Consider the following 26,437-nt stretch of genomic DNA (forward strand, 5'->3'; position numbering starts at 1 on the left):
TTTGCAAGTTCTCCCAAGGAATTTCTTCCATTTTTGTTTGCCACAACTTGATCTGTGAAAGTCTGTAGTATGTTATTCAAGAGCGGTGAACGTGTTTTGACTAGTTTTTGTAGGCACTTGGTGTGTTCTTGTATACTCGATAAAAAGTCATTACTGGAGAACATGCAGGCTCCATTTCCTTAATGCTGTTCTTTTCCATGGATTAACCTGTGAGCTGAATGTGTTGCATAATGGCTTTTCTGTCATGTGGCTCTTTCACATAATAAACATATTTGCCACATGCTTTGGGAATGCATATTAAATACTATCCAGGTAGCAACTGACAGGAATTTGCCTTCATTTTGGTCTTTCTTTTGATAAATAAAGAAAGAAATAAATGACTCTGCAACCTCTGAGATTGGGGTTTTGTTGTTACTGAGTCTGGTACAGAAAGGGTTGTTAGTACAGGCTTGGTTTTTTGAGTCAAACTCCCATGCTGATAACACAGAAATAGTTTGAGGTCTGAAAATACTGCCTGAGTATTTGAAAATAGTTTGTGTGGACACAAAGCTGTTTACAGATCACTCGCTGGCCACCAGCCAGTTTCTCAAGGACAAGGTGGTTTGGATTTTTTTTTCCCCTTTAGAATCACAAATGTACTTGGCAGGTTATCAGAAGATAAAAATGCTGGAAATAGTCTCCTGGTACAAGTCCTCATTTAATTAAAATACATACAACTTTAGGCTAAATGTGTGTTTTGCATCTTGCAAGCAACTTGGTAAAATATTTCTGAATTCATTCTTATGTATGGAGTTACAATATAAAACATGGTCCCCATTCTTTTTAAGAATGCTTCCTCTTGTAGTACTCCTGCAGCATACCTGGTGCTCTAGAAAATGTATTTTAACTTCAGCAGTTCCTGCCAGGTAAATTATGACTTCTTAGTCCGTAGTAGTGAGAAGATGTGACTAACTGGAAGTCGCATTGATGATGTTTGTAATAGCTAAAGGAAAGATAACAGAATAGAAGAACAGAATATTCTGAGTTGCAAGAGACCCACAAGGATCATTGAAGTGCAACTCCTGATGGCAGTCAGTGTCTCCCCTGCGTAGGAAAAGCAAAAAGCTCAAAACCACACAGTTCCAGCCCATCTTTGTTGTGTGGTTTAGCACTGGAGGAGTATTGACAGTTGGACTGGAACCTATTTTTTTAATATAAATAAATAAATGTATATTTAGGAGTTCACTAACTTTTCTTCTTTAATGCTAATGTACTGGAATTTTTTAAAGGCTGTCAATATGAAATCTTTAATTTTAACCACATTGAAATAAAACTTGTTACACAGCCTGACTTCCCTGCTCTGCTCAGCTGTGTTGTTCTACTGGGATAGTATTCATGGAAAAGGTTCTCCTTCCTCTTGCCCCTCATTAATATTAATCTGTCCAGTACTAGCAGATCTTCCCCATGGAGTGTGTTAGCATTTTCTGGTGCACCTAGACAAAAGGTAGGACTTTCCTCATGGGGACAGCTGAGCATGTCGTTGTGTGTGTTGGGCTCCTCCGTGTCCAGTGGGCTGTATCAACAGCAGCAAATCTAAAAACATACTAAAAAGGGAAATAAAAAGCAGTGAAGCCAATTGTTCCACCTTTTCCCTTCCCCTCCTGCTATGTCTTTTGCATTTACAATGAGGTTTTATGCCTTCCATTTAGCTAACTTTAAATTTAAGGAAAAGTTGATTTCTATTTATTACCCTGCTTGCTGCTCTCCAGGAGAATGGTGGGAACTTCAGGATGGTGCCTCAGGCAGCCAGGCCCTGAAGCAGCATAGCTGGACACATGCTGTCTGTGACTGCTGGATGCTGCCCAGTGAGGGACACTGACCTCTCGCTGCTGCTCTTTTTTGTCAGTAGACCGAATTTCGCAGAGCTGCTCTTTTTTGTCAGTAGACCGAATGCAACAAGGCTGGTAGGGTGTGTGTGAACTTGGTTTTCCTTCTGTACAACTTCTGACAATGCCCCCAGGAGAGTGCAGGCTGCTTATAACAGTGGTGGTGCATGGAGGGGCAAGGACTAACTAGGTTTTGATTATTTTTTTTCCCCCACAAAGAAAAGTATGACTCTGTGGCACTTCTGTGTGCTCTGTGCCTAAATACATAAATTTATCGGGGGCATCTTGCCTCCTCTTTCAGAAGGGGTGTGCCCAGCACTGAGGTGGTTTCTCAGCAGCTTCTTGGTAGTGAGTGGAGTGAAATAGGTGCAGAGTTGCGTGGGTATGCAGAGGGCCTTGGTCACAGGGTGTCAATTGCTCCTTTCAGTCAGAAAGCTCAGCTCTGCATGTCCGGGGTGATGAGTTAAATGTCGATATGAATCCATTTAAAAACCAGTCAAACAAAAGAGGAGCAGCCCAAGGCTTTTTTTTGTACAGGCTTATTTTGATGTCACTCTGGAGAAGTGATGGTGAGACTCTGCCCTTTATCTGCTGTCTCTCTCAGCTGCAGAGGCACCTGCATTGTTTCAAAGTCCCCTTCCACCCATGTGGGGAGCTGTGGTTGTGATGGCATGTGGCAAGTACAGGACTTGCTCTGGTGACCTGTGGTGGTCCCCTTCAACCTGATTAACATTGCCCCGTGACAGGCTGTGTTATTGGCCATGCCACCAAATCCTGCCTGCTGCTCCTTCAGGCAGTGGCCAATATACAACAGAAAGTGTTTGGTGATGGAAGTGCCTCTGTATCTGTAGAACATGTAATTTTGTATCTAGAAGTAGATGATTTATCATTTTGGTCTAAATTCTTCTCTTAGTGTTCTCCATATGGCTTATTTTTAATTATAGTTGCCAGAAAGAAATTGTTCTGTATGAAAGATATCATTGCAGGCGTCCGAGGAGACAAATCAGTGTTAGAAGGGGTGGATTTAGTGACTGGTAAAGCCATTAAGGTAGGGTGAAGAAGTGGTTTGAATGAGAGCCAGACACAGCCGATTTTAGTTGATATTTCCTAAAGGAAGCCAAATGTTCTCCGAGCCAACCATATCCATGTGGGAGGTATGCCTCTACTCTGGTTTAATTATTTTCTTTTGTTTTAATTTGGGAGGTTTTTTGGTGTCTTTTAGTACTGTGCCAACTAAATTACCTAGGCAGGTTTAAAAACAGAAAAAAAATGCAAAGATTAGTAAGGTCTCTTTTTGAAGAGGGCTGAGGGTGCGGACTCTATTATAAGAGAAAACAAGTGATGGTGCTTTTAGTAAAGGTCCCTAAATGTGGGCATACCATGGTGGTGATTGGAAGAATGGGATGGTGACTTCAAAGATGGCTCTTGAAGATAGTATTTTCCAGGCTGGGGTCTCAAGCCAGTTAGCTCAAGTGTCCCTTTAGAAGAAGCATCTAATCTGGGGCAGGAAGCTCTGGGTGGCCACCTACAGAGCAGCAAAGCTTGATCCAGCACACAGCTGATGATTGGGGTGTCTGACAGAGGGGCAGCACTCAGCACAACATATCTTTCAAAAAGGCCTGAAGTTGAGGCCTTGTGGAAAAACACATTGCAGCCTTGCTGCCCGTGTTGCTAGCAGGCCCTAGTTTGTCAACCTTTCCTGCTCAGTATTTGCGAAGAATAAAAAGGAGGGAAGTCTGTAGGCTCTACTTGATAAGGGAGTGTTTGGTGCCATTTGAGCCAGGAAATGTGTAGTCCTGAGGAATCCCAGTTGGCTGAATGGACTGAGATTGGTATGACTGGGTGATGAAGGGCCAGCCATAGTCTTAAACTGAACAGCTGCTGGACCTATTACCCTCCTTTTCCCCTGCAACATCCCCTTCTTTTGATATCTTTTTAAATCTGTTTCCCAGTCAGATGTCTCAGCAGCTGTGAACTGTAATAGGCATAATCGTCAGGCCTCACTTAGGCAAATCTTTCTAAGGTCCTGTGGGAAATTGGTGTTGTTTTCCAGGTGAATGTGAAGAGAACTGTCTGCCGTTGCAATTCTCTTTCTGTCCTTTCCCATCAGACAAAACAATCTCCTGCTGATCAGTGGGGCAAGGTGGACTGCTGGGCAGGGTGCTGGGAGTCAGCAGAGATGCCTTCTAGCTGAGCTCTGCCGTTGACCTGTTGTGATCCTGGGAAAGTTAGATTGTGGCTTGCTGCCACAGTTTTCCCACCATCTTTTTTTTTTTTTTTTGCCTTTCCCTTCTCCTGTTTGGGCAATGAGCCGTTTGGGAGAAGGAAATGCCTCTGATAATGTATATACAGCATCTTTCAGAGTGGGAAAGCTACCACAAAACTAGCAATCAAAATGAAAAATCAGTGCATAGAACTATCTTTTTTTCTTCCTAGCAGGTGTGACATCTTTTCACTCTGTCCCTGGAAGAACAAGACTGATAATAACTGTGCATTTTTCTGTGCATTATTTCACAGAATGCAGTACTATGCATGAGTAAATTGCCATTAGTATGTCTTCACAGACAGCAAGTGAGCCTATGGATAGCTAAAGCAGGATAGAGAGTATGTTGTTTTCTGTTTTGCTTTCCAGGCCTTGGATGTCAAGAGTTAGACAGGGGGAAAACTCAGAGCCCTGTCCTGTCTTTGACTTAAAACAGTGCAAGTCTTTAATAGCTCTGGTTGGTTTGGATTTAGAAATCATCTAACAGGATGATTATTTGTCATGCGTTTCTGCAGTGATTTCCCAGGCTTTTGTTACTGGGGTTGTTTGCTCATTTTTATTGTAGAAGTAGTCTTCATGCCATGTAAACATTATATCTTTTTTACGAATTTATCTCCATTGCTGGAGCGTACAGAATGCTGTATCAGCAGGAACAGCAATATTTTGGTAGATTTTTTGCTTAAGAAGACTTTATACTTAATTATTTGGTTTTGACTGGGGAGGTTGCTTTCACTTTGTGCCATTGTGTCTTTTTGCCTGTCAGAATGTGTTCTGTTTCCTCCACAAGCACTACTTCCATTGCTTTTCACAGGGTAGACCTAATCTTTTTGGGGACTGGAAAGAAGCGTCATGTAGAGTCCAAGTTTTTACAATGCAAAGTTGGTTGGTCTGCAACTTTCTGTGTTGGCGAGTGACAAAAAGAGCTCATGGTAAACATGACTTGGAATAGTAAGTTATTGTTTATTGCACTGCTGTGTGCAACCTAATAGCAGAATATTGCTTCATGGCCTTTTGCCTCAGGCTGGTAGGAGTTGAGAGTCAACTGAATGAGAAGCAAATTGGAAAGCTGTTTAGCATGGGGGCATTGAACAGCACTACTAAGAGGTGGTACTGTGGTGAGTTTTCACTCGATAGCATGTCTAAATCTGGTCTGCTGCTTCTCTGTGCATTGTGGCAATTGAAACTGAATTAGTAGATTTTTTTTTTTCAAATCAGTTGCTCTTCTTTCTACAACTGTCATTATAGAATACTGGGAGCTTAGAGAAGTTTTCCAAAAGACTTAATGGTGTACAGTGTACAGGATAATCCAAGCTTCCAAGTCATAGTCACATATGCTGCTTTCCTTCCTTAATGTGTAATGTTGCCCCATATTCTGCTTCTGTGCCATTTAGCTGGGGACCAAGCTTACAGGAACAGTCTCCCAAAGGCACGTTATTAAACAGGCCTGAAACTATGTTAGTAGGAGAATTGCATTACTGTGAAATACACATCTTGGATAATTAAGAGGGGTTGGAAGTAAATGAGCTGATAGGATTCCTTTTGCATTTCATTTGCATAGTTCTTTGATAACATTAAGGCACAAGAAAAAAAAAGCACCATGAAAAACAGCACATAACAGCACTTGCCTTTGAACCTTTCCAGAACAAAAATTTTACAGTAATAATGTGTGCCAAGGAAGAAAGAGGCAAGAAGTAGGTGTATTAACTGACTTGGAGAGTGTGGGTAGGCTTGAAATTTATAATGTTCTACAGATCTTGGCAGTTTACCAAGGATTCCCCTTGTCCCCTCTGCCTTTCAATATGCATAAAGCCCGCTGAGATGAGAAATAAACAGCATATTGCTATCAGACAAATGGGATATGCTTAAGTAGTGGATTCAGTTGAAGATCCAGTTAAATGCTGCAGTGTTGCTGTGTTCATGAGAAAAGCTGTAACCTTATGTAAATGAACTTTCTGTCATCTGCACAAGAAGAAACAGGACAAAATTTGGGGCTGATGATCTCAACTCTATTGACTCCATTTAAAAATGCAATGGTGCAGGTAGCAGTCTTAGAAATATTCTTATGCTTCTTCCTTGGGAGGATAATGAAGTTCTTTAATATGAATAGAACCATGAAATGAGGGAAAGAAAGGTGGGAAGAATGCATAAGAAATGACAAGTAGTTTGGAAATTTTGATCAATAAAATCTTAACGTGGTCAAAATGAAGGGAATGTATTGGTGAACTCATTTCTCTGGGGATGAGCTTACAGTGCTGACGTTTTCTTGTGGCCCCCATGCTGAAACCTGGTAAGAGGCAAACTCACTCCCAGCATGATGTAGCCTTTTCTATCTGTTGCTACTACTATGCAGTGAAACCTCTGCAGCTTCCTCAGTCCTTTGGCTCTGGAGACAGTCATCTTATGCTTAGCAAGATGCGTCTTGGTTGCTGCTGTCTCCATTGCATGTTTCATATCCATACTTAACATTCTGGCCATGGGACAGTTATCTTGTGATCCCCAGCCTCTGATATTTGGCATCTAGCAGTATTTTAAGAAACTGCTGTTTTCAGTTAGCATGGGTTGCGTTTTGCAGTCTTGCAGAGCTTTTTAGATATCCAGATGGTAATTGACAACAATGCACCTGGAGAAACAAAGCTGCAAGAACCTCTGCCATGCCATGAGGATGGGAGATCCCATAATGCCACAAGTCCACACTGCACTAAAGCAGGGGCCTCATTCTGCATGAAAAGTGTTTTCTCAATGGAGTGGTGTTGCTGAGATATGGTGTCTGTATGGAGCCTTAATGTTTACAGCATTTATGAAGTGTCCTGTGAGTTGGATTTGAATAAATTTTAATCCCAGGAGATTGAGTTCAGAGGGTTTCTCCCATCTATGATTTCTGCAGTTCTTTCTTCATGTTCAATCACTTTGCAATTTAATTATTACTCTTTTTAATGCAGAAAATTTTTTCCAAAGCAAAAGCTGGCTATGAAAATCTGAATATTGGTTTCCAAAATGGGACTGCTTAGCCATATTATGAGCAAAATTATACAAGCATGCTAATAGTTTGACAAGTCTGTTCTTGAACAGAACTGTTAAGCAGATAAACAACAAACCAAAAACTCAGCTCATGCTTATATGCTGTGCTTGTGATATTTGCTTTCTCCTTTCCTCTGAAAATATTTTTAATGAAAAGAATGTGTCTTCAAAATATCCTTTTACTTCTCTCATATAAATTAATGTCATGCAGGCCTGTCCCCTCATGTTGTAGATGCTTAGAATATAGAGTGCTCCATACATTATGAAAAGGGTATTTGGAGTAATTTTAAACAATATTTTGAAGTGACCATGGTTTAAATTTGGCCTGGGATACTGAGCAGCCCACACTTCCCACACTGCAGTTCACTTGCTTTCAGTCCCTTAGGAGCGTTATGTAGAAGCTTTTCCCATCCCAGAAGAAGCAAAGCGAAACATGAGCAATTGCTGTAGCTGGCCCAGGTTTTCGTAGGGACATTTGTGGAAGCACCATCAGGATCCTGTGAAGCTGCTGGGGAAGGATGGTTGGGCTGATGCACATTAGTCATCCTGAGTGGGCCAGTCTCACAGGAGGAACACTGACTTGAGAAAAGCTGTGAAGCTAAGCCCTGGGAAATTTCAGGTGTCTCTCTGGAAATAGCAAGCCCACCAGTAGTTTGTAGATTTGAAAAGACAAATAGAGCAAAAATTCCATAAAATATGTGGCATCTTATGAATGTCTTGCTACTTCGCTCTTCTGTGTGCCACATTTTCTGCTTGAGTATATTCTGCCACCATTTTAGCATCTCCACCTTGCTGCAGAGCCAGTGGTTAACTGCTTTTTTAAAGAAGTTTCTTTCTTCAGAAGTCCTTAGTGTTGTGAGCTTTTTTTCCTCTAAGATGTCCTTGTAACTGTCTTATCTTTAGTGTATTCTTTTTATGTCTCAAACTGATCATCCCACGTCCTTGGGCCTTCAAGTTCCTTCGACGGACCTGTGGAAAATAGGGTCAGAGCTGAGGGTAGTAATTTTTCTGCCTTGGTGTAAACCATTTTCCCCTCCTTCCTTGTGGGATGGTAAATTTTGAGGAGAAGATCACAAGCTTCTGTCATTAGGCAGAGGTCCAGGGTGGGAAATTGGAGTTGGAAATCTCCTGGGCTTGCTGAAAGGCTTTGGTTCAAGAAGTAATAAGGTCAAGGTAAGGTCAGTCTTGGCTACTGCACACATGTTATGACCCTAACTTTGTTTCAAAATTGAAACCAGCTTGAGACCAAGCTGTAAAAAGAAATGCCTGCAGTAAAGGAGAGTTTACAGAGCAAGCAAAAGCCTGAGAACAGTAATGTATTTATAGAAAGCATGTGGATTGGTTAGTAAGGGGAGAGCGCAGCACAAAAAGAGTTGTGAAAGAAAGCTGAGGCAGCCAATTCTGCAGCATTTCATCCTTTTGGATGCACCAGCAATGCCTGGCCATTACCTCCATGGAGGCCACCGTAAGATGTGAAGGGGTCAAGATTTCTCCAAAGCGACTAGTGGTTTGGGGTGCTTTCATTCTGGGGTGTCAATCTTGAAAGAATCTGTAACAAGATTAATAAATTAGTCCAGGAAAAAAATGCACTGTTGATGTCCATCAGCTAGAGTGGATGCTACATATGAGTTTCTGCCTAGGAAACTTAGAAATAGGTGAGGAGAAGAATAAAGGAACTGTAACTTTAGTGAAATGTTTTGTTGTGGTTTTATCATTACTTGTGATAAAAGTGATGAAATATAGTGGGCATTCCTCTTGCTGGAGAGCTTGACTGATGCAGACAAGACCTTTTGGGGATGGTGGTTGGGAAAGTTATTGGGAGACTGGGCTGTTTGACTAGAAGTCTCGAGGCAAACTGCTGGGGGTTAAGTGGAGAGCTGGAAAATACCAATATAGGGACCATTTCTAAATGCCTGTTTAGGAAAAAAAGTACAAACCAGCTAATTGATGTGTCCCCACTTCATGTAAACATATAGAGGAGAGAAAAAGTTTTTTGTTAGAAGTCAGCTGAGGTGAATTGCAGCCCACCTGGAGTGGGCTGTAGTGCTGGAGGGGCCTGTCATATCTCCTGCCTCCCAGCCCTGCGATTTGCATCCTGCCAGCTGTCTCTGTTCCGACTGCAGAACAAACCAGTTTAATTTCCTGGACTGCAATCCCCTGCCCCAGCCTGCAGTTTCTTAACTGTGTTAACTTTCTGCCATTTTAGTGATCTCAATCAGTTTGTCGTATGATACAATGAGTGCCAGAAGGAGCTCAGTGCTCCTGGGAGAAATATGTGACAGGAGGCAGAGGAAGGAAGGGTAGGAGCTCCCTGCTGCAGCAGCTGGGGTCTATTAACTCGGTTCCAGCTGTACTGAGAAACTATCCTTATCATGGAGTAGCTGAAGAGAGATGGCATCTTGTTCTTCTCTAGCTATTGTGAGACAAATGAAGAGACCTCTTGCAGGTCTGATGCATCACTTGCAAAAACCTCACATTTTTTTACTAGTGAAGACCAAAAGAAGGAGAAATGTCCTAAGCCCTAAGCATGGGCTAACACCCTAAGCATGCTTACATTTATCTAGTAATATGTCACCCAGGTACCAGGCACTGGTCCATAGAAATAAAATATACAACACATGGCGTTTATCTATTCTGACATGTTAATAGACTATCATTAATGACTATAAGCTTTGCTAAAGTAAACAGAAGGGAAGCTGTGAATATCATCTGTCTGTACATCATAATAATCATTTTAATGTGGAGAAAAAGAAATAGGTTCTGAAATTTGTATAAGAACATTTTAAAAAGAATTTTTTTTTTTTTAGCCATCTAGAGTATTTGTTGTTTTTTCCTAGGACATATAAGAAGGGTCTAGCACATCTGGGAAAAATCCAGTGACTGGAACTCTTGTCCAGATATTTTGCTCTGCGTATGCTTGAAGGGATGGGTGAAATGCTGGTGTTGACAGTTCTCTCTCTCTTATTCAGGGTCGACATGTCAAAACGGGTCAGCTGGCGGCCATCAAAGTCATGGACGTTACAGAGGTGAGTAGAGGAACCTTCTGCTTTATTAGCAACATGGGTAAAATTTAATATTTGAGAGATGGTATATGGCTTACCTCACATTTCTATTGAAGGGCATGATTTTTACATGTGAATGTTTGCTCTCTGCTTGCACGACCTGACCTCTCAAACCCATCTGCCCTTTACGAGATTTCTGTGTGCTGGGGCCTCTGGCCTTTACAAATTGCTTTGGCCAGTGCCAGGGCATATGAGTGCACACAGCACTCCATTTTCAGAAATTTCTTAGAAGAGGGGAAAAAAATCATATTTCTCACTTTTTGTCTCTTAAATGTATCATCTTGCTTTTACTGAAAAAGAAGGTGAGGAGGCTGCTTGATACAGAGGACAGTGTTCTCCCTGGTACATTTGCAGCCTACAAAGGATATATGTTTATTCAAAGGAATGGGTCCAATAAAGTTCCAAGAAGACTGAAAGCAGAAACATCTGCAGGAATGATGCAGGATTGATGAGCAGATTGCTAGCAGAATTCAGCAATGTAAAGTAGTAGTAGTAGTAGTAACTGACCCACAGGGATTTACTTAGATGGGAAAGAAGGGAAATGAACCCAGTCAAAGAAATAAAAAATATGTGCCTATATTTGAATCCTTAGATGTCTTGCAGTTTATGCTGTTCAAAAAGCAATCAGTTTAAGTCATAAAAAAGATCAAGAAAAGCATGGGTTTCTCCCTGTTGATTCCAGTTGTGTTGTATAGAGTTACATCCGCTAATTAACAGAGCTTCAGATTTAAAATCGAATGAGAGCCTCCCATGTGCAATGCTTGACTGATACTGCTGTTCTGTAGAGGTATTGTACCTTTTCAAACTAAGTGTCTTAGTCTTCTGAACTCCTCAATCTTACAGGTATTCAGGTGAAAATTTTGTTAATGCGTGTGCATTATACAGAGCAAGGGGTCTTTGGCAAGACTGCTTATATTAAGCAAAACTCCTGGAAGCATATTGCTGCAAAATATTTTGTAGTTTAGTGTGTATATAGGTGCAACGAGTAAAAGTGGCCTTGGACACAAGGTCCTACATGAGTGGTAGGGTGTAACAGGTAAATAGGCAGGTGAGGAAGAAAACAAGAAGCCAGGGTTAGGTCAACTGATAGGACTTCAGTCTTATCTCTGAATCTCATAGTGATCGATGGGCAGTGTGACTGCTGCTCTCTAACTTAAGCTGTTGTGTCTGCCAAGAGCTAGATATTCTTGCTTTGTAAGATGGCCTGATAAAGATCAATTTTCAGCTGAAGTTTGTCAAAGTCTGCCTTCATGAGGAGGCAATGCTTTTTTTGCTGCAGTTAACAAGCAGAGAAACCAGAGAGAAATGAAGGTGTGTTGACACACAGTGAATGTTCTTTGCACAGCGTTTCCATTTGTGCAATGGTTTTACACAGGGCAGCTTGCTGGACTGTGCATGACAAAGGATTCTTCCATAATATTAAGATTGGCTCTAATGCACACTCTTTCTGTTTTTGATATCTTGTATTAATCACAAACAGTTGTAATGGAGAGGTTGCACGGCAAAAGGAAAACACTTGAAAAATGCTGTCTAGGTATGGCTAAACTCATGTTGCAGGACACGGCTTAAGTTTTGAAGCTTTCTGTAATTTTCATCTGGTTTTGAAAAGCAAGTTGTATATTGGCATGGTCTCTCAAAAACGCAATGCTTTTTGAGGGGATGAAGGGCAGTCAGAGGGAAGAGTTTGGAGATGTTAGTTCCATGCAGCTTAAAAAATCATTGTCTTTCCTACTAGTGGAGCCTCATGTGTTTTACTTCGAAGTAATGAGTCTGCAGGGGCTAAACATGTGTAAATTCTTCCAAGTCATGCTAAATCAGCTCCACTTTGTAACACTGGGCATGGGTGATACCGTTGCATGGATCATTCTCTCAGTGGCAGATGTGGCCATAGGATGTTCCTGTCCAGTCTTGCTTGCTGGTTCCTTGCCTGTTTCCCAACACTTGTGCCGACACGACTGCCTGGGGGCCAGATGGTGACCTGGATCATTGAACAGGCTGCGGTTCCAGTTTAAAAATACCCTCACTCCTCTCCTTCCTCTGGTTTATTTATAAACTGGATTGGTTCATTGATCACTGATTAACACATAATGTTGCCAACTGTTGTGTGATTTCGATGAAGAAGGTGGCATGAGACCAGAAAAGAGCTACTGCTGGCCATCAGGGAGAAGGGGCAGTAGCTCAAATTGACATTTCTGCCAGATACAGCCATATCCTTAAGACATGGGATGGTTCATGAACACCTCCTTTTGCTGGCAAACAATGCAGCTCCATCTCCAGTGCAGCTCACCACAACATACAGGGACAATGGGAGGAGAGAACGTGGGGGTAGAGAGGACAGTGACTGCCACCCTTAGCTCTGTCCCAAAAGAAACGCTGAAGAAACCACAGCCTCAAATTCACCTTCTCTGCCTGCTGTAAGAGCTACAGTTAGATGAACTGCTAATGGTAATACTAACAGTGTCCATGCCCATGGAGAAAGAAGCTTCAGTGGAAACTTTCACAAAACTGAAATTGTGATTTTTCCAATGAGTGGCTGCTTGAAGCTGTAGGTGATTTGTGCCAATGTGCATATTTTATTGGCAGTGTTATGCCTTTCTGCTTAAATTCAAGCAGTACTGTGAGGGATATCTGATTATTTTGACTAACCTGAGTTGAGAACAGACACAGACTTTCTTCTGGGATACCTCTGATCCAGTGCTTGCTTTGCCAAATGCTTAACAAATTAGAAAACCTAATGTGTTCACATGCTCTGTGGGCACACCCCAAATTTTCAGACTTCAAGGCCATGATTCTGCAATTCACACATTGCTCAGGATCAGTGAAGTTTTGTGAGTTCTGGGCTGTAAAGTTTTTAACACCCAAACAGGTGAGTTGTCAAACTCAGAGTAAAGGCTTTCCTTTAAAAGTTTTTGTTGGCATGAAGAAAATGAGGTAGTATAATCTCTGACTAGAGATATTGGAAGAAACATTATACCTCTGTATTGTACATGGCACTGTGGAAATGCTCTTCATCCTTCTCATCTTTTCTTGTGGTTTTCTCTTTAGATTTTAATTTTGAAAAGGATGGTGGCAATCATGAGAAAAGAGGAGGTGGGCTGAAGCTATCAGCTTGATCTTTGAATATATTATGACTAGTTAGTACTGCTGCCTTAAATGTTGGGGGGGTGTTGATGTGCATAAAACTTTCCTGCCTCTTCTATTTTCCTCCTTTCTAAACAAATTAAGAAAAGACTTAGAAGACTGTATGAATCTTTACAGATCTTTACTTCTACAGCACTAAAGCGAGCACTAAGGGATCTGTAAGACCTAAAGATCTCTAAGTTTTAGTACAGAATGGTGCACATGTAGGTCCTATTTTCACTTTCTGAGGGCGAAGCTACAGTGCATGTAGGCTGAAAAAAATTCACTAGAGTGTAGAACAAATAAAACCAAAAACCTCACCAGTCTTCATCAATGGAAAGCTATTCTAATTCCTTGTTGGAATGAACCCAATGACCGTAAAAGGGGAACAATATGACCTATCATTGTATAGGCACTTTAAAAATTGTTTTAGAAAACGTACATATGTAGGATGACTTTCATGCTGCACATGTGTTGTGGGGAGGCATTATTTGAGAGATTCCTGTAGTCTGTCATTAATCTTTTTATTGTAGGGTCTCTGTTCCTTTTGTGACATTGTATTGGAGAAGGCAGTGATCAGTCTGTGTTGACCCCTTCCACTCACTGACTGTTAGGTTTCCATAATTGTAAGATTTCCATGACTCTTAAAATTCGGTAGTCACTATTCAGTTAAAGAATCGGTTTTCTTGTGAAGTAAATAACATTTAAAACCTTAGCAAAGCTTACTTGGCAAATCTACCTGCACCCAAGCTGTTAACTTACATTATACCCTAAAAGCTTGACTATGCTTAACTCCTTTTGAAGCTTTCCTTGCAGCTGCATGGTTGTTTCCAGTGTCACTCCTGTGTTCCGCTTCCAGCAATGCTTTTCTCTTTGAAAGCTTTAGTAACTGAGGGAAAAACACAATTGCTTCTCCTCTGTTTGTTATAACCCCTGATGCTGCTGCTTCTTCCTCCTACCTCTTCCCACACACACACTTGGCATCCCTTGGGAAAGTTTTCTGCATGCCTTTTTTAATAGCAGCATTTCTCAGCTCTTGTGCCCAGCGTTTCATGACTTGTCCAGTCTAGTCCGTGTAAACTTATGCTAAGTAAACAACTGAATACTGTATCCTGCTGATTTGTGAAAGAAGCTGGATTGCTTTTAGTGCTCGCCTGTCTTGCTGTTTCTGTACGTCCTCTGCAGAAAAATTAACAACCTCAGACCAAAACCCCCAGGCCTGCAGAGAAACATGGCACATCTCCATAACTAGAACAGGAAAGGTTACCTGAATTACTCATTGCCATCTTCCTGACTCTGCTGACTGCTTATTTCTGTTGCAATAGACAAGTGCCTTTGATTCTTGTGAGTCTCTATCTTATAGCCTACATGGTGTTATAAACTGCAGTCTTCTGGATGAGCTGTCCATAGGACATCCCCAAAGTAGGCTGCAGAAGAACCACAGATAGATAAAAATATGTGTATATTCCCACACAAACTGGCAGACAAAATGAGGGGAAAACAAAATAATAAACACCAAACTATTATCTATGTTCTTTTATTCCTCATAAAGACTGAAAGACAATCCATGGATTTTGATCTGTTTAGAGGGAAAAAAAATTAAAAAGCTGATGGCTCACGCTAGAAGACTGGGAAATTCATATACTTGTGGCCCTGTGCAACAGAACTGGGTCAAGCCAGTCTGGAGAAGCTGAATATGGGCCATCCTTTTAGTGCAGAGATATGAATGCACTGCTTTACCTGGCTTAGTGCAGCTGCCTGATAAAGAAAGTACTTATATTGGTCCATGGCTGTACTTACTGTGAAGTCAGCCAAAGCAAACCTGAAGTCAGTAAAGTTACTTCAAGCCTTTGCCGTGTTACCTCTTCTTATGAGTCACTTCTTAATATGAATTGAGAAAATGGATAAGGGATCTAAAAATCCTGATTGTTCCATGGGGAATACTGGCACCCTGCTTGCTTGTCCCTCAAATGTGAGGTTGCTTACTACTAGTCTGTACAACATTTTGTAGTCTTGGGTTAAACAGTTACCTGGCAAAACAAAAAATCATTCTGTGGAAAAGGAATAAATAGGAAAGGTATTTACGATGTGGATAGCTCTGCTGTCCAGTCTGTCCTGAAGCTGATTAACCTCTGACCTCTTCTAGGGATTAGGTAAAAAATAAAAAAAAAAAAAAAGGCTGCTGGGAACTATCTGTTTCAGTTCAGAGGAAAACAGAGCTGCACAGAGCGGTCCCTTGAGCTGTAACATCTGGTTTGGGAGGAGGTCAAAAGAGCTACGACAGTCTTGCAGATGGTAGGGCAGCCTTTTTTGAGCTGCAGAGCAGTTGTATAATTGACAGTTTCCCTCCTTAATTGAGATCCCTCACCTGCCTTTGCTGCATGCCATTGCCCAGCAGCTTGGCACAGTTCTTTCCCCTGCTTTACCACTGACTTGATGCTGTGAGGTTCAGCCCTGGGTGCTGTCAGGGCCTGCTGCGCTGGCTGACATCTGTGTGAGACCAGGCTCTCCTGCAGCTCTGTGCTGCCTGTTTTTCTGTGAGACCCCAGTTTGGGTCAGCCGGGGGTGGTCCTGTCTGTCTTCAGGGTGATGCGGTGCAAAGGGCCTTGCAGGGGGTGCCAGACACATCACAACACACCTGTCCTTGGGTGGCTGGGCAGTGCTTAGCTTGCCAGCTCATAGTCATAACAGAGTAGAACAACATTTGACTCTAAAGAGCCTTTTGTTCTTACAGTCATACAAGGAACAGTGACTTTATCTCCCAGCATGGCAAATACATTTAACACCTGGCTTGAGTCAGATCTGCAATTTTTGGACATGATACAAGAAATTTTCTGCAGCAGTGCTGGCACCAGTTTGGATAAAGGGCAAACTTCCACTCTCCTCATCTGAGTACTTAGGTGGTTAGCAAGACTGCTGGGCTTCAGAAGGTTATTTGGAAAAGGAAGGATGTCAAGTTTGATGGAGTTGCAAAGAGGAGGTTGAATAGGGAGCTTCACAGGCGGTTTGAGGTCAGGGCAGAAAGCTGTGGCTGTATCAAGAAGGTCGGGAAATTATACTGCTGGAGAGAGCTGGTGTCCAGCACTAAGGCTCTGCATTGCTGTATCCCAGCGAAGAGCAACTTTGTACTGATACTGTGTGTGGGAAAAATGGACAAAAGGGAGAGAAAAAAATGGATGTAGAACATTCAGACATGCACGCTTGTTTCTCTGTCTGCTTTTTTCAACGTATATTTTCTCCTTATACAAGATTTCCACCTGAGTGGAAGACTGTTTGCATGCACAGCCTATCGTCCTTGCAGGTATACTGCTCTATATATTCTAACGTGCTTGTTTTGAAACCTGGACTGTTTCAAGGCTGGAGGAAACGGACGTTTTCCCTTTGCCGTGAAGATCCTTGAGGGCACCATTGGTACCTCACCAGCATGTATTATCTGTCAAAGGCAAAAGAACTTAGGCTGTGAAGGCTTCATGGTGCTCACTTAATAGGATTCCTCTTGCATGGCTTTTCCACTGAGGCTAGGAGATGGCTTCATACTCAAGGTTGATTGTGGAACACTATATTGAGAAAGTGTAAAGAAAGCTGTATTGTCTCTGCCTTCTCCTCCTCTGTATGTTTATGTCATCTGATGTGGAAGGTGTTTGTCCTGTCTAGAAGAAAATGTTTTGCCGGTACTCTGTAAATTGTAATGTAGTTTAGATAACACAACCTGAATTTATGGCCACTTAAAGGGAACTTTGCTGTAGTTTTGAGCATAGAAGAATCTCCTAGTTTTAGGAAAACAGCTTTAAAATTTTGCCTACCTGGCTGTAAGAGAACCAGATAACACTCTGCTGTAGCACAACAGATGATGCTCGGGATATACTCCTCAGCTGTGGCACTGAGACCTGCTGCTGCTTGTCAGTATGTGAGAGCTAATGTTTAATAATGGGGCATAATGGAAACAGCTACAGCTGACTTCCATTGGCAGAAGGGCAGGATTGTATATTAAGGTTTCTCTGCAAGTCTTGAACTCTTTGGACAAGTCTGGACTTTTTCTTTAAAAATTTCTTCCTTTGGTCTGATGGTGCAACTGCATGGACACACTCAGAAGGAAAGGATAAGTCATTTAGGTGAACTTATTGACATCTGTTACCACCCTTAGGCACTGTTTATCAGTCCAGGTGTTTATCAGGCCAGTACTCATGCATTTAGCTCTAATCCTGTGCCTGTTTTTCTTCAGTCCTTAGGCTTGGTTACCTGCAGTCATCTGAAGACCTGCTGTTAGCATTGACAGAGACGTCACTAATGACAATGTGATTTCATATGTATATGAATAACTGCTAGCATCTATATATGTCAGGGAAATCTGGACCCTAATAGTAACAGTGGGTGAAGGCTCAGTGTGGGTAGCATGCAGATGCTTTCACAGTTGTGATACTTTACCTACCAGTCATACCTGCACTGACATGCATTTGAGCAATAATAACCTGTGCAAATTCTAGTGATGGAGCATTTCTTCTAAGCTGAGGGGAGTGTTTGTGCAGGTGGCCTTGATCTGTGTGATTTGCCACTGCCTTCCACAGTGCTGAGCTCTGTTTGTCTGAGCTGTCTGAGGAGATTCGAGTTCTGATGGGAAACAGAAATGTTTTGTGTGCAGATAATAGCAAAAAGTATGGGGCTGCATTTTATATCATTTCTGTCAGACACGCAGCACAGCTCAATTTACCCCCAGTGAATCAGACATGTTGTCTGCTGAAAGACAACAAGGCAACCTTGTCAGTACAGTGTTAGAGCGTGTGTGCTCTTGCCAGTTTGGGCAAAGTAAAACCAACGAGAATTGTGACAGAGCATTGTACCTTCATTTCAGCAAGTTTCCAGGCCAAATTTGGCTCTATGGCGTATTCCTCCTGCCTGCATAGGCAAGCAAAAGATCCCAGGTCCAGTATGAACTGCTGTCTTTCAGAGGTGCACTTTAAAATCTGGCTTGGGCATTAGGATCAAAGTCAGGGGAATTAATTCTCTGTTTATGTTAAAGAGGATATATCTGCTTGAAATGTAATCTTTCTTGACTGTGTTTAACTGTAGTTTCATAAACCACACCTGCCAGTGGGCTCCTCCTGTTTTTGCTACAACATTCCGTATTTTTATCTTGACTTCCTAAGGAAATGAGGCTTCTTGGTGATACTGATTATGTCCTGTCTTTTACCAAATAACTTTTGGCTCTGATGGTCAACTTTGACCAAGTTTAATGAGGAGAAATTCTGAAGATACAAAGTCCTGACAAGTTATGTGAAAACTGGCAGGCTGCATGGAGAATGGGAGGCTGAAATTTATAACCTCTGTTTTGGAAGTGGTAGACAGACCTTAGCCACCTTCCATTATCAGTCAGCTGACCACTGTTTTGCAGTAAATCAGGTGGAGAAAGTAGATTACTTCATTTTTATTTAAGAAAAAAGTTCTGATATTTCACATCTCAAGTGCGTACTGCAGCTATAGGAATGTCTGCAGGGTAGCACATACAAACTACTTTCAAGCATTTTTAAAATTTCCCTCTGGTTCTTTCTTTGTGGTTGCACAAATCTAGTATTGTACATTTGAGATTACCCTGTGTGATCTCTCTCCCCTTCTTTCTTAACATGCATATGTATATATAAACATAAACCAGCAACTTTCCAACATTTAATGAGTCAAAAATGTTTTCTCTAAGTCCCTCGACACTGCTCCTTTTGGGAGACACAGTTTGAATGATTGTGCATGGAGTTGTTGGCTGAAATAGTCTTCAAGCCCAGCTCCTAAATCTGGCAATTATGGTAGCAAGTGCTAATGCTGAAGCACCTGGGAATTCATTATACTCTAAGCTGGTTTGTAACCACGAGAAATGTTGCCCTTGTGCCTAACAGGAAAGTATTTGTCTCCCACTGTGTCCAATCTCTTAAATATGCAATGGGAAACACACAGCTGAGCTAGTGTTAAAAGAGCCCTGAAGATGCTGTGCAAACTAGTTCAGTTAATCAGTGTAGAAGATGCTGTTTGTCTCCAGAGCCTAGAAGTATCTCAAGTCCTTTCCAGCAAGGGTCCTGTGTACATACTTCTAGATATAGAGTAACCTTTCTGTCAGAGAACACTAAATAAAGTGCAGAGAACACTAAACAGAAGTGGAAAAGTGTTGTCATTAAATTGCAAATATTGGTGATTCATAATAAGCACACAGTTTATTTTGTTCCCCTGTGCTTGCCATCTCTCTTAGCATCTTAGAGCACTGGGAGTCTGACCACGGAGGCACCTTTTTGTTCCGATGTTTCCCTGTTTTGGGAGGGAAACATCATTTTGTCCCTGTTGATTTTTCTTTTTAATGTGAGGCTTTATTTCTTGAATGTTTTGTTCTGAAAGGTGTGCCTGTGAGAAGTGATCAGGTTATCAGCAGAAGCACTGCTGTTCCTGTATGGGTAGCAAACACATGGGTGTTGTGTTCTGCCTCACATCCACCAGGTAAAATGGTAGTTTATTTACCCAGCACATCACTGGTGCAAAAGATGCGGTGAGAGTTCAACAGCCTGCTCTCTTTTGTACCTCATTCTGTAGGATGATGCGTCTCTCTCTCTGCCTAGTGGAGTGGCCAGTTCCAGAAGTGAGCTCAGCTTTTTGTATGTTGTTTGGTATATGAGGTATTTCTGCAGTGTTTCGCTTCAGCAAGGATATTTTCCACTGCAGCACCTTCTTCCTGAACTGAGTTTTAGTGTTTCATTCTAGAGCTGGTAAGAACTAAGTGGAAATCCTAGTGGAAATACAGCAGCCCATGGACCTTCAGATAACTATTACCAGGCTGGCAAAGCACCTGGGCTCTGCCTGCAAGAGCAAGAAAGGAGAGCATCCATGATCCCTGAAAATGATTTTCTTATGTGGAATATTTCACCAAACGGAAATGTAGTTGAGCAGAGAGACCATAGTAGGCAGGGAGAGAGAACATTCCTGTGGCTGGCAGCTGGCTGTCTGGCCCCCCCTGTGCTAACCTGTCCTCCTGGCCGGGGCTGCAGGCGGACACGCAGCCCTGAGTCACTGCTGTGGAAACAGTGATGCAAAGGCAGCATTTTTAAGGAGGGGTTTATTTGTCTCTTGCACATTTTACTCAGCAGCCTTTTCAGTAGCATTTATTGGTGTTGCCTCTCTGAGCCTGTGGGATAAAACTGTTTTTATAAATGAGTTTGTTGGTTTTCATTCTGAATTCTTCTTTTTTCTTCTGTTACTACACCCCTTTGCAACAATTTTTTTAAATGTAAAGCCTTGCGTCAATTATAAAATGATAGTTGCACTGATTTGTAGATCAGAGGGGGCTGCATGATCAAACAAGTCCCCACTCAATTTGAGTCCCTGAGGGATATGTCTGTTCCTATTTCAGAATTGCTGTTGCTCCCCAATTCTGATTAAAAAGTTTGGGAAATGTACCTAGCCTAGTCTTGATTTGCAACACCAATGGTTAGAGTTTGCCTGTTCATGTAAAAGTGGATGGATCAGCATGTAAATGCAAACTCATTCTCTGTGCCTACAAATGTAAACCAACTGCTTGTAGATACAGGAAAGGATTTCTCCCACTGGCAGGAAAGGAGGAATTATTTGCATTTTCTATTTGTAAATGTTCAGATGGCATCCTATTGTGATAGCAGTGCTTTCTCCTGACATAGGTGTCTATGGCTTTTCCCAGTTTTCTAGTTACTTCCCCCTTGAGATAAGGTTTTACAATACAACAAAGACAATTCGATATGTCGCTGGTGCTTCAGGGTCAGCCCTGTCTCTCTTCTCCTCCTTTTCAAGCTCCCTTTGTACCAGCATCTATCTGGTCCCATCCTTCAGAGCTCCATTGACAAACAAGTTGGGGGTTTTTTTGTTTGTTTTTTTTTTCCCTTTTTTTCCTTTTTTTTAAAAATACAAATTAACTTTCTACTGTTTTTGCCCTCCTAAAGCTGGCCAGGGTAGTGGGTGAGAGGGGCCAGGCAGGTCAGGGAGTGGGAAGGGTAGCATCTGGGAGCTGGCCTGCAGCAGCAGCTCCACAAGGCTACAGTCACGAGGCTGCCTGAGGAACCCACGACCATCCCTTTGTAGTGTGAACCCAGAATGAAAGTCAGCTGCAACACCTTTCCAACATTCTGGCTTCATCTTTCCCGGCCACCTGTGGTGGCTTCTGAGGAACTGTTTGTTGTGCTCCACACCTACAGGTTTAGGAATAAAGAATGGAGTGCAAAGGTCTTCTGCAGAGATTCCCCCACCCTCTGATTCCTTCCACTGTGCAACGGTTTTAGTTGCAACTATTTTTAGTCTGCTTGCTTGCCTCAGAAATTACTTCATTTTCTTCTTTGGACCATTTCCATAACATTTATTGTGATTCTGAATTCCAGTGTTCAGGATAATGTCAGAGCAAAGAATCACTGTGTGGCAAGCTCAGTTCCAGTACCAGAGCCAGAAAGCCTGTGCTGAGGATGTGTGATGCCAGCCACCTCCAATCTGGTGACCCATGGGAAACTGGCTTGTCTGAACCACATTTTGGACCATGCCCCATGTTTGCAGGCAAAGAACCTTGTTAACCCTGAGTTTAATGGTGCTTTGGTTAGTGAATGGCAAAAGAAAACAACCCTTCAGTGGGCTAATCCAAGTGGCCAAAGCGGGTCTACCTCTGAAAGGCATCTGTTTGCTTTAAATGAAGTTTGTAATCAAAAGCCCAACCTGCCCTTGCTGTGTGTGCTCCCATTGCTAATTTACTGGATGTCACCCATTCTTCCTCCATATATTAGATAGGATTTAAATCAGCAGTTTTTTTGGCAATAAAGTGGTCTTAAGATATGTAAGGTGTTAGAGCAGAGTTTGTTGTGGGAAACAATGCTCATTTTAACGTTGTTGCATATGATACATCTAATGATTTGCCACTTTGACATATAAAAATATCACAGAATCGTAGAATCAGCAAGGTTGGAAGAGATCTACAAGATCATCCAGTCCAACCCTTGAAACATGGCCATCTTGACCTGGTGTGGCTGATGAGCAGTGACCCCTTATGCAGGCGTTTGTCTGCATTTTCCCCTCCTGATTGCACGCCAAGTGAATACTTCTGTAACTGCTCTGCTTTTGTCCATCACTAGAGGGCTTCAGAGGGAGAAATCTGCTTGCCTTCAGCATAATGTCAAGAGCCAGAAGTTTCTTCTGAAACCTGATACACAGCATTGTAACAGAGACAAACTTTGAGTTATACTAGTAGAAGCTTACTGGTGTTCAGCAGTTTTTTGACATCTTCCATTCGGAGAACTTCTTTCATCATTATTTTTTTTTCCTTTTAAACCTTCTCTTTGAATCATGTTTACAAGAAAAATGGTAAAACAAGGCCTTACCTGGCCTTACAGGTGTGAGGTGAGTAGGGCTGGTGGACAGATAATGGTACATAAAGGGTTTTGCGGTGCCCTGCACTTCCCTGATGGTGAAGTGACTGGAACGTACAGGTGTGCGCGGGCATGGGTCTGTTCTCCAGGCCAGCACCTCAATGTTGGCACTGGGGAGAGGTGGCCAAAACTGGGTCATGACTCTTGCATGGCTGTACATGCTGTGGTTCCTGGGGGAAAGTCTCTGCTCACAAACCAAAGGCGTGAGGGAATAAGGAGTGTATTGTGTGAAAGACAACCCTAGCTGGATGTCTTGCTTTGAAGAGGTTTACCAGTGAGTTGGAGAGCTGCCCTCAGCCAAGCCCGCTTTCAGTCATGAAGTTTTATAGGTCATGAAAAGCAGCAATGTCCGGTTTTTCCCTCATGCCTTGCCTTTATATGCAGCAGCACAATGCACTGCCATCATCCCTTGTGCTTTGGATCAGTGGCTCAGCGTTAGCCCAGGGAGACTTGTGAGTGCCTCCAATTTCTCTCTGTGGTGTGGGAACACTGAAGCACATAATGGCTGCGATTCAAAGACAAATGCTAGCTCTTTGCTGCTGATCACTTTGGCAGAAACCCCCAGATGCTCAGAGACTACAGATGGAGCTGTTTTGGGGAAGAGTTTTTTTGTTTAAAAAAAAAAAAAGAAAGCACACCAGCAATCTTAGAATTTCCTATTCTTATTGTTAGTGATAGTAGTATTAGTATTATGTTTTTCTATCTTTATACTAGCCTCCCTATTTTTCCTTTTCCTATTCTACACCCCCGACCTCTCACTTTTTAATTCATGCCAGCCAGAGCGCAGCTAAAAACTTTTCCTAGTGGTGCATTATTTGTTAGTAAATCAGCAAAGACAAGCTTAACCAATTTAACCAGCAATTTTCTTTTTGAGTGGGCTTTGGGATTTCTCCATGTCCCTGTTGGAGGGACCAGTTTGCGGGAAACTGCAGGAGAGGAGCCTACAGCCATGACGGGCTTTGTTCGGATGCCTGTAGTCTGGCAGAAGCTGACCTCCTCAACACATGGTCTTTCACTTAGCTGCTTCTGTCTGACTACTGGAGAGGTCCAATTTGCTGTGTGTGGGATTTCTGCTGCTTCCATGCTGCTTGGTAATGTTTCCAAACTGAACAGCGTATCCTTGCCTCGATGGTGGAGCTGGAGCTGGCAGGGTTGCTGCAGCCTGTTCCTTTGTACATGACTTCATTGTCCCTCAGCTCTTCTCTGAGCAAATCCGGTGCCTTGAACCATATCCTCCTGAATTTTGAATCTCTCTCCAAACAATCTAGGTTTCCTCCTTTGGATGTAACTGTGTGTTCCCCCTTCCCCCCCCGCCCCCCCTTTGGCTGGGCTAATTGCTCTTTGCCTGGTTTCAAATCAAGTGTGATTAAGGGAAGGTTTCTTCAAACTGCCACTTCATCGTGTTACCAGACTAGCATAGTAAAAAGTTGTAATATCTGTTGGGGTAAATACCCTGAGCACAGAATTTCAGGCTCTTTCCTGCTCATGAGTCATCTTCCCCTGAGACCCTGTAGTGATAGCATTACTTTTATTTTAACGGAAAAAAAGTCCCTGAGAAGATGACCAGTTATTTATCTGAACAAGAGGGGTGATGTTTTTTGTAGTTTTATTTTGTTTTTTTTAACTGCCAAAATTTATATGTATCCTTAAGGAAGGCACTGCTCGAGCAGGCTGGGGCATAGGAGATGTGGTAGCTATTGGAGGGCGGGGAAACCAAATCAATACTTTTTCTGAGGGAGATCAGATTATATTATGTATTGGAAGGTTTCAGTAAAACATGTTATGCCTGCTTTTATTTTACAGGCAAGTTGCTGAGTTTCACTTTTTAACAGGGACTTGTGCTGCAGGAGTGAACTATGCCTGTCTGAACTGCCTGCCTGAGAAAAGAGCCCCCAGAGCAGCTCCCAGCAGGCTCACACCCCCACCCCGCCCCGTCTTTTCGTCACCTTTCTCTTTGAACGTGTATGGTGCCCAGAGAGTGGAATAAACAAAGAAGCGAGTCCCTAGCCACAAGCCTGAAGGAGAGGTGTTTCCCTCCATCTCTGCCTCGGGGTGGGCTGCAGCCTGGATGACGTGGTGGATGTGCTTCTACCTCTTCCCTGACTGGTGCAGGGCTCTTTCTTTCTGAGTGAAGTGGCCTGGCCTCTTGAGTTTCTCTTACAGACTTTGTGGTTGATATAGACCCTGTCACAGGAGAGCTTTGGACTGAGTAAAGCTCATTTTCTTCTTATCAGCACCCAGGTGTCGGTGCCTGACTCCCTTGTTCCTGTTTGGACTGCTTTCTGCCTGCTCTGGGTACACATCTGCAGTTTAAGCAGCTATCTGACAATTTAGTATTTCAGCCTCTGCAGCCCCACAGGTCCCCTCTGCTGGTCTTGTGCAGTTGTGACAGACAAGACAAGGCTGGCAGGTAGGTCTGGCAGGAGGCCTTGCTTTGCAGCATGGGTGCAGGAAGGCAAAGAGCACCTGAACCTCACTGGGAGCTGGTGTTGGGGTTAGGAAGTGGTCTTCTGTCCCTAAACTCCTGCCAGTGCTCTCAGGGTTTCAGCTCAAGAGTGAGAGACTTGTGCTGGAATCTGGGCTGTTTGTTTTTAGACTGGAGGGTGAGATTCCATAGCAGCTCTGATTTTTGAAGTGAAATACTTTTTAATAAATGATTGCCTGTTCACAGCCCAGCAGCAAAACCAAAAGTTTAATGTAGTATTAGGACCATTTTATATTTTCTCTGGTCCTATTTTCTTGGCTGTTAATCATGGTCTCTTTGTCACCTGCCCAGCTAAGGGTAAATGCAGCTGAGGTGTAATATTATTTGCAAGTATTTGTTGATTTTTATTTATCCTGAAGGAGGCAGAAGGGCTTTTCTTTCCAGGCAGGTAAATAACTAGCCAGCTATCTGCAGCCTTCTTGCTCAGAGAGCAGGAGGGAAGGTAGAGAGGGGACCGTGACACCCCACGTAGTAGATGGACATGAGCATCTTGTGGCTTTGTTCATTGTTAATTCACTCCTGCAGCACTGCTCAGCTGTGAGGTTCCAGGCGTGCTTGGCAGCACCGACAACAAAAACATCTGGTTCAAGAATATAGCTCCCTTCTGCTGGCAGCTGCATGAAAATGATTTTGTACATTGTGGCATAATGCCAAATGCACTTAACTTGTACGCTAAAGTGCGCAGCCTTTATAAAGCTTTGGCAGTGCAGGGCGATTTTAAATGCTGTGCATAAGTCAGCGTTAATCTACCAAAGAAAATCAAAACGTCAGCAACTGATTTTATAAAGAACTCGCTTATCACGTGTGCCCAGACGTGGTTATACCTCTGTACCTGTCTAACAGCTGTTCCTGTCTGAACAAAAAGGAAAACCCTTTTAGTCACAGCCCTGGTTGTCATGTGCCCTCCGTGAAGGTTTGGCACAAACATGAAGGGAAATTTGCCCCTCTGACATCCCTGAATTCCTCTGTCAGCAGCCACATTTTTCTGTAACTGATAGAGGCTGTCTATCTCCCCTATTGTTTTAGAAAGGACCTGGTGTGTGCTGAAGAAAATGTTAACTGTGAATCAAGTAGCTTGTGTGTCTGCTGGTAAATTGTAATTTGAGTGGTGGGACCTGATAATTACAGACATCATCATCTTTTCCGTCAGTTGTAAATCATTCTGTAGTGGATTTCCCTTTTTAAAGAGAGCTGTATTTCTGAGCATGAGTGTATTTTAG

General features: G+C 42.5%; 1 protein-coding gene across 13 annotated transcripts in view; it reads left to right on the forward strand.

Annotated features, from left to right (window-relative positions):
- The window catches only part of MAP4K4 (mitogen-activated protein kinase kinase kinase kinase 4), a 170,480-nt gene that overhangs the window by 69,022 nt on the left and 75,021 nt on the right, over positions 1-26,437 (forward strand). For all 13 annotated transcript variants that reach the window (XM_064646328.1, XM_064646329.1, XM_064646335.1 and 10 more), the window contains exon 3: positions 10,116-10,172. In XM_064646328.1, the coding sequence (XP_064502398.1) occupies positions 10,116-10,172 (57 nt within the window). The remainder of the gene's footprint in view (positions 1-10,115; positions 10,173-26,437) is intronic.

Source organism: Pseudopipra pipra, chromosome 2 (assembly GCF_036250125.1).
Source record: "Pseudopipra pipra isolate bDixPip1 chromosome 2, bDixPip1.hap1, whole genome shotgun sequence".
Classification (NCBI taxonomy): Eukaryota; Metazoa; Chordata; class Aves; order Passeriformes; family Pipridae; genus Pseudopipra; species Pseudopipra pipra.